This window comes from Anser brachyrhynchus, assembly GCF_964034855.1.
Source record: "Anser brachyrhynchus genome assembly, chromosome: 14".
In the NCBI taxonomy this organism is placed as follows: Eukaryota; Metazoa; Chordata; class Aves; order Anseriformes; family Anatidae; genus Anser; species Anser brachyrhynchus.
The window spans coordinates 8080134-8088708 of record NC_137709.1 but is presented as its reverse complement, the minus strand read 5'-3'; the positions used below and the strand labels follow the sequence as shown (position 1 = coordinate 8088708).

Below are 8575 nucleotides of genomic sequence, written 5' to 3'. Positions count from 1 at the left end.
CGTGCAAACCTTTGAGTGTAGCAAGCCAAAACCAGAATATGAATGCACTCCAAGTCTAATGATTTTAAGGCCAGGTTGACATGTATATACAAATATACACAGCCTAAGATTTATATTTAGTTACACATTTACGAGACATTAACCTGTTTATGTGTATATGAATTGTATTTAATTTCAAAGACTATGATGCCTTGTACATTTTTTAGAAAAGTCTTTGTTGCTTGCAAGACATTAAGTGTAGATGTAAACCATATGTCATCATCCTCCTGGTGACTGAAAGGTTTATCACTAAAGGTTTATCTTCATTTAAGCAAAGACTCAGTCATTTAAGGGATTCAGGACCCACCTACAGTGGAGCAGAAGATATATATGGTTAGGTAGATATACCCAACTTGGCTAGGACCAAGTTGGCTTCAGAGATGGAAGAAGTGCAGACAAGTCTGTAGACTCTAGATCAAAACTAGACAGCTTCCTGAAAAGACTCTGTGGGTCAGCTGAAATGTCCCACTAATGCAGATACCTCACTGCTGGAACCTGATCTTGTATGTCGGTGCAGGAGTACACTGATAGTATGAGCACACTCCTTTTGTTCAAGGCTTTTTGCACCACTGTATATTGCATGGCATGGAAATTTTGTATATTTAATGGAAAGGAATTAAATAGAACTGTCCTAAGTATCTTAAAACCACTGTAGTATATCCTGTAAATGAGGAGATAACCTAATTCGTTTTTTAGGTATGTTCTCTATGTATGTGCTTTATAAAGTCTGCTAACGTGCCCCCTTTCACACATTTCATTCATATGTAAGAAAAAAAAGGAAATATTTTCTTTCTTTTTTTTTTTTTTTTTAAGATTTAAGTTTGATTTGCTGTGTGCATTAAATACTTCTCTCTGCTTGGCAAATTGAGGTTACCGACAAAGTTATTCTTATCAACTGTGGCTTCAGCGGCCTCCTTTTTTTTTTTTTTTTTTCTTTTAATCACCTTTGTTCATCCCTTGCTACCTCCTGCAACTGCTCTATTTCTGCTCTAAAAATGTTATTTTAGGGATTGGATTTTTCATAGGGGATTTACCCAGATTATGCAGTTCACACTTTTATTACTGTAGACTGTGGAAATCTCCCCACCCGCACATCCTGCTCTGATACCAATGCTTATGTCCTACAGGCAGCAGAGAAATTTATAAAGTTAAATATAGATAGTTTTTGTTTTTGTAAAAAGCAGAGCGGAAAGCAGCAACTACATCTTCACTCTCACAAGACAACCTGTATACTTTTAACGTGTAATATTTGGGACAGACTTTCTGTCTGGGTGCCAGCTCTTCCTTTTCACTAGCTGTTCAATATGATGATTATCACTCAACTTCGAAGCTTCCAGAATTCAGTCCATTTTGCTACTTAGCTTTTTTAGTGAGTGTGAGAAACTCTATTTAGGTTGCTCAGCTGTCTTGCTTCTTTGGCAGTTCATTATTCCCCCAACAAAGATGTCTCCAGTAGACCCAAAGAACCAGACAGAAAGCTGCAGAAAAAGGAAAGAATTAGCCTGGTCTTTATGAGCCAGATGCATCTAGCTTTCTCCTGAGTCTTACAACTGTACCTTTGAATGTGCTCACATTGCTCCCAGTGACTCCCAAGGGAGTTGCTCTGGTAGAACCAGAGCAAGATTCTTCTGTGAACCATTCAGGAGCCCTTGGAAAGTAGATGCCTTGTTCTGAGCATCTGCTAGGAGGATGTAGTGAGCAATCCATGAACTGAATGCCTGGAGCAAATCACTCCCGGGCTTACTGATGTTGGCAGGACCACAGAGAACTTGTTTTATACCAGTGATCTTGCACAGGGTTAGGACAGGTTCTTCTGTGATACAGGTACAAATGATTCTTTGCTCAGCTGCTCTCTCTTAGGCAAAAATGCAGAAAGAAAAACCCAGTCACACTGTGTCTTATCCAAACTGGGAATTTGCTCCAGGCCCTTTTGTTAGTGCCTGCCTATTGGGGTTGCTGTCCCTTACTATTTTCTTCTGAAGACAAAGGCAAGACTTACACTGCTGGCAAATCTGCAGTACTTCAAGTCCTGCGGTTTATTCTGACAGCATGACCTGCTTACAGCTACCCAAGCTGCTGACGGCTGTATGGGGAGTACTTCTTTATGCCATACAGACACAGTTTTGGAGACATTTTCATTTACAAGGTAGAATAGGCAGTCACCACAGACTCGTGACCATGTAAAGACCCAGCATTAATATCTGACTTAATCATCAGGTAGGATGGTTGTTTCCAGAAACATTATGAGTATGAGCATAGGAAAGAATGCTGGCTAATTCCAACAAAATACGCCTGGATTTTGAGCCATGTCAATTTATAAACAAGTAGTGAGATATCTGTTTCATGGTTAAATAACTGTTCAGACTCCGCTGAGGTTTGAATCTATTCACATACCTTTGTTAATAAGTTGTATAGCAAATAGCAGTTTGGCTTGTGAATTGAAGAATGGTGTGTCCCAATTTCTACATGGGAGGAACACTAAACTTCTCTCCTACATTTATAAATGCACACATAGGCTGCAGCTGATGTTTTAGTCTGAGGAGTCAGAAAGAAAAGGCAACACAGCACTGCATTGCAAATTCATTAATTCCCAAAGCTACAGCGGGAGATATGGAGATGGGAATTAACCACAGCAGATGGAGACATAAAGCTTAAGTCCCCTTCACCCCCAACTGTCTCCCTTTCTATTCCCCTCCTCCCTGGTATATCCTGCAACAAAGCCTGTAACAATCACCAAAAAGGAAATTCCTGAGCTCGTTGCTTAACTAAGCTATAAGATGCAACACAACCTAAACAAAACAAGCAACTAGAACTGAGTTTCATTTTGGGGTTATTTTTCAGACTACTTAGAAAACAAACACACACAAAAAACCCTTTTATTTACTACTTAAATTGCAGTAGTAATCAAAAATCGAACAAATATGTTCCAGCACAGAAGGGAGCAGATTTGTTATAAGACCATGCATGAAAATGGGGTTTGTATTTACTGTGCTCATCCACTGCTTGGACTCGAAATTCTGCTAAGATAACTTAGCATGCTTCAGTAGCACACACTTTACACACTGCTGCTGAATTAAAAGAATGGAAATGGCTGATAATGAAACATGCCAATTTGCCTAAAATTAGTTATAAAGAAAAAAAATAATTAACTATAGCAATAAATCACGGTCTTCTGTCTTTGAGGCAGATAACATCCCTGAACCGACTCATCATTTCTCAAAGCAGTGTCCAGGTTCATTCCTACAATTTACAATATGGAGATGCTGTAGTAATTGAGCTGTATTATCAGTGGTGGACTTGTACTGGACAGCATCTTCATTTTAGAAAGAGCTGAAATGCAGCAGAAAGCAAATTGTAGAGTGCTATGCATGACGCCCACCATCGTTCTTAATTTCTCATTTGGAAGCACTGCAGAGGAAATGTTAGTGGCTCCCCATATGCTAGAAAGGGTCATTCATGGGCCTGCTGAGAATCAGCCATGCTACCAAGAATGAGAATCAAAACCTTTTTTCTTCTTTCATTTGTTGGCTGCTACATACAGACTGGGAAAATGACTCAAGAAGATCAAGATCACGTGAAAAACAAGTGCTTGGTTCCCCACTATCTTCCACTTCTTGAAGTCACTGAATTTTACAGCCTTGCTGTACAGTTCACAGAGTGCAAGGCAGCCGAGAATCAAGCTCAGCTCTTGTTAAAAGAATGTGAAATCAAAGTCTGGAAAGTCCAACAAAACCAGAGGCAGGTTATCACCTCCTACTACTGGGTTTTCTCGTGCCTCTCTGGAGGTGGTACTTTTTTATTCCTTGTCTGTAGTACCAAGATGATCTGACAAACTGACACCTGCTGCCACAGAGAGGAGAACCCTTCCCCTCACCATCTCCTTGAACTCCTCCCTTCCTTCTGCCTGTATTTTCTCCTCACTTAAAAGCTAGCTCTGATACTGAATAGCACAGTGAGTCTACTTAACTCAAGAGAAGAGCAGAAAACATAATCCAGAAAAATTACAGTCATATTTTCTGTGGGGTATGGAGTTGCATCGATTTACTTTGCAATCCAGTGTTTTACACTGATGAAGACATTGTCTCATTGTCCCATTCCTGTCTCATTCCAACAATGAGAAGGAAACGTACAGCCAGAAACGGAGACTGGAGGAGCAGTGAAGGAAGAAAGGAGAGGAGAACCAAGATGAAAGGTGAAGGAATGAGAACTCCTCTTTCCAAATCAGCAAACTGTTTAGTTGCAGCACGGAACCACACCCTTGCCTGCATCTGAAACCATGCTCTCAGTTCCATATTTATGTGTCTTGGTTAGATCTGTATCTTCATCCTGGAACACTTTCCCTTCTTCAAAATGATTATTTGTATGCATTGAAGTAGTGTTTAGAAACCACCACCATATGGGAACAATAAACAACAAAACAAACAAAAACAAAAACAGGAAAAAAAAAAAGATAAGTCATCTTGGATCCCCCCTTGCTGATGGTACGTGATTTTCTGCTCCGAACTGTTTAGCTTCTCAACTGACAAGATCACAAACTGATGAAAGAAGTAATGTGGTAGAGTATTCTGATGTTATGAGTGAAGATTAAAGGTTTCTTAAATCTTCCTGCTAAGCCCAAAGGACCTTGTGGCTTAATATGGAAAGTTTGAATGACTGGTATATGCCAAACAGCAAGCTTGTGGCATGAGAGACTACCAGAGTCCCAGCTCAAAGCATTACATCCAAAGGATCCCGTCAGTCTATGGAGGCCATAAGTTCCATAGCTATGATAGGAAAGTGGTGAATGGTGGCAACTTTTTAAACTTCTTCATTCTTTAACTTTTTTTTTTTTTTTTAAATATTATTATTATTTAAGTATGTATTTATTTGGGAACCAAATGACCAGTTTTCTTAAAGGTGGCTTTTACTAACAAGTTACATACTAGCACATATCATACATTTTAGAAGGTTGGTTTCCCCAGATACAGTGCTGAAGTGCTGAAAACAGAAAGCAACATGGCCAAACCATGTCATACTGTTTTGTTACTTCTGCATTGTGTTGCCCAACATGGCTGGCCTTTAGGATATTTATGCACAAAGAATAAGAGCTTTCTGTACTCAAACTCCTGAGTCTGAACAATCCATTCAGAGCTTACACTACTCAATGCTCATCACATTTCAGTCATTATGGATCTGTCCCTGAAAAGAACACTAGATTAATTCACGTCTTGGGGCACCACAAAATCCTTAATGTAAAGAGCTTTGTTTCACATTTTAAGCAGAAGTATTGACATCCAGGGTAGAAAGTGTGAAGACATTGCTTCAGGTATTAGACAACATCAGATCTGGAAGGCTAGAGATTATTGACAATTGCAGATTGCGCCCAAACCAACTTAGCGTCAGTTTTTCCTAAATCAAAACTGTAAGTCATTTCCAAATGGCAAGAATATCCTCCTTTGGACAACATGCCTAAATTGAGGCCCAGTTACCCAAGAAATCCTTGGGTCTATATCTGTAAACACGACATAGGCCATATCCATGCATATATGCATGTAGATACATACTAAACTATAACCACACTGATGACATCAGTCTGTGAATACAGAAAAAAGTCAAGGAACAAACCTTTAACTCAGACTGAGTAATCAACAGATACTTGACTAGGTAACTGAAGTCATCAGCGATTATCTTTGAATATGTGTAAATACTAATACAGCACTTCCAAAGAATAAGGGCATCAACCTTCATAATGGGAGAGATTTCTTCAGTAAGTTCACTGAAGACCACCCTTCCTTCCCACATGACAGACACTGTCCTTCTCGCTAAATCATGAATGTCACAACGGGGTTCATTTCTGCCAAAATATAGTTTGCCAGACTCTTTTGATGCCAAGGGGTTGCACTCATCATCAGGCCTGCCTCAGCTGTAGAGTGTTTTTTGGTTCGGACTATTTCAACATTCAGATAATCAGTAAAATGTAAGCAGCAAATGTTTTCAGGTTTTCTAGTCAAATTAACAATTCTGAAGTTTCTTTGCATTGTTTTATAAATAATTGGCAGGATCCAAAGGGATAATAAAATAATCAATTTTTTTTTTTTTTCCCCAAAAGTGATCTTGAAAAGAAACTCTGTAAAAGATACTGCATGTATACACAACGGGTTCCTGCAAAACCAAGGATATTACTGCCACCTGCCGAGGAAGAGAAGGAACAGAACATAAATGCCCAGGTGTCAAAACCTCCTCTTTTTCAGTTGGCCATTTCAGGGAGAAATTCCTGCAGAGGCAATGCCAGCGAGCCCCGCTGCCCAAGACCCACAAAGTGGAAAACATAAATCCACATTTTTTTCCTTCAGCTCTTCGTGGAACGAAAATGAAAGAAAACCACTGGAGCCCAGCTGTTTGTGACAGCCTTTATGTACTCAGGCTTGGATGTTTAGATAAAGGAACACTGCAAACACTTTCCAGGCAAATGCTTTTATTTCGTGACCAGGGATGACACCCAAGTTTCTGACGCATGGAAGCACTATGTACGACCACCACATAATTTAGTGGTTAAAGTCTCAGAATTCTGTTGGAGATCGCAGTCTAAGTATTTTCCTTCCAAGCAGTCCCGGCTGCTTTGGGGTGGCAGCCACCAAGCACCAGTCGGTGCACACCTAAGTTCTGAGGGGACCTCAGGCCTACAGAAGCCACTCGAGCCCCCAACATGGCGCCCCCTCCATGGCGACGCCCCGCCCCAGGCACCGATCGGCACCGCCTCCCGAGAGAGCGCTGCCTCTGAATGGAGCAAACTTCAGACCGGCGTTCAGAACAACCAATCAGAGCGCGCCGCTCTCCCAGCCCTCGCTCGGCAAGCCAATTGGGAGGGGGAACAAAAGGGGGTGCCGGCGGAAGCGCGGTGCTGGCGGAAGGCTGAGGGGAGCGCGGCGCGCAGGTGAGGGCAAGCGGCCGGGCAGCTCAGTCCCGCCGCCGCTGCCTCGGGGCCTGTCAGGGCCCGGCCGGGGCTGCGGTGTGGAGGCCGCCCCCTGCCCTGCGGGCCGGGCCTGCCTCCCGGTGGCTGTTTGCTACCGCTCCCCGCCTTCCTGGGTCGGGCCGTGGCCAGGGAAGGGCTGTCCCCCCTCTTCCTGTGGCTGCGCTGTGTGCAGGCTGGCTCTGCGCGGGCTGAGAGGCGAGTGCTTGATGTGCCTCTCGTGAGGGTAGTTGTGGTGTGAGTATATCTCAGTGAAGAGCTAACATGGGTTTATTGGGGAGCTCCGTGTGTTATCCACACCGAGACAGCTTCTGCTTGGTGCGTTGCCTCAACGTAGCCCTCACACAGTACCTTTATTTATATTATAGGTTTGTTACGCAGTCTGTATAACGTGTATTTCTTTGGCATTCCATAGGTACTTTCATCTGGCAAAAATGGGTGAGCCCCAGCAAGTGAGTGCTCTTCCTCCGCCTCCAATGCAATATATAAAAGAATATACTGATGAAAATATCCGTAAAGGCCTGGCACCAAAGCCACCTCCGCCTGTGAAAGACAGTTACATGATGTTTGGTAATCAGTTTCAGTGTGATGATCTAATTATCCGACCCTTGGAAAGCCAGGGTATTGAACGCTTGCATCCTATGCAGTTTGATCACAAGAAGGAATTAAGAAAGCTTAATATGTCTATCCTGGTCAACTTCCTGGATCTCTTGGATATCTTGATAAGGAGTCCAGGGAGTATAAAGCGAGAAGAGAAACTGGAGGACTTGAAACTGCTCTTTGTTCATGTCCATCATCTTATAAATGAGTACCGTCCTCACCAAGCTAGGGAGACCTTGCGAGTCATGATGGAAGTGCAGAAACGTCAGCGTTTGGAAACTGCAGAACGATTTCAGAAGCATTTAGAGCGAGTTGTAGAGATGATTCAGAACTGCCTGGCTTCTTTGCCTGATGACCTGCCTCACTCAGAGGGAGGACTGCGAGTGAAAACAGAACCAATGGACACTGATGATGGCAACAACTGCATTGGACAGAGTGAAAAACAGAGAGAGCGTTCTGGTTGCAAGAGAGATCAGGTTTTAGACAAAGATGCAGCTATGTGTAGCATTATTGATGAAATGACATGAAAAAGCTTCTTCCATTAGCTCACTACAAGGAGAAGCAGAATAGATTCTGAGGGTCTATGTTATGTTTTGTTTTCCTGTTATACAAGCAGTCAAAGCATTTATAGTGCACCTCTTGGGGGAAGGTTGTGAGTGATTAAGCAGATGAAAATGTTTAATATTTTGTGAACTGTGTGTGTATTGTTAAAAAACAAAAATGTGTGCTTTTTGTTAAATGATTCATGTGATGTGGAAGCCACATATTAAAGTTATTTTTTCTGGCTTATATCCATTTGTTGTTTGCAGCCTTTTTGGGTGTGCTTCTTTTTTTTTTTTTTAATTGCTTTAAGATATGGAAGCAAGGGATCTGACTGACAGAAATTGAAACTGACAATTCCACCATTCCAAATACATAATGGCTGTTTACACTTTCAGTGGGTCTTTTCAGGAATGTATAATTTGATATTAAAAATGAAATCAGTGG

At 41.8% G+C, this 8575-nt stretch overlaps 1 protein-coding gene across 3 annotated transcripts; it reads left to right on the top strand.

The window, feature by feature from the left end:
* Positions 1-6799: 6799 nt before the first annotated feature.
* On the top strand, positions 6800-8379 carry MED7 (mediator complex subunit 7). 3 transcript variants are annotated; one of them, XM_080555781.1, is made up of 2 exons: positions 6800-6952; positions 7404-8379. In XM_080555781.1, the coding sequence occupies exon 2, from the start codon at positions 7423-7425 to the stop codon at positions 8113-8115; it is 693 nt and encodes a 230-aa protein (XP_080411907.1). In that variant the 5' UTR covers positions 6800-6952; positions 7404-7422; the 3' UTR covers positions 8116-8379. The 3 variants fall into 3 exon arrangements, with proteins under 3 accessions (XP_080411907.1, XP_080411909.1, XP_080411908.1); XM_080555783.1 differs by lacking the exon at positions 6800-6952 and adding an exon at positions 6964-7186; XM_080555782.1 differs by lacking the exon at positions 6800-6952 and adding an exon at positions 6964-7306.
* The last annotated feature ends 196 nt before the right edge of the window (positions 8380-8575 follow it).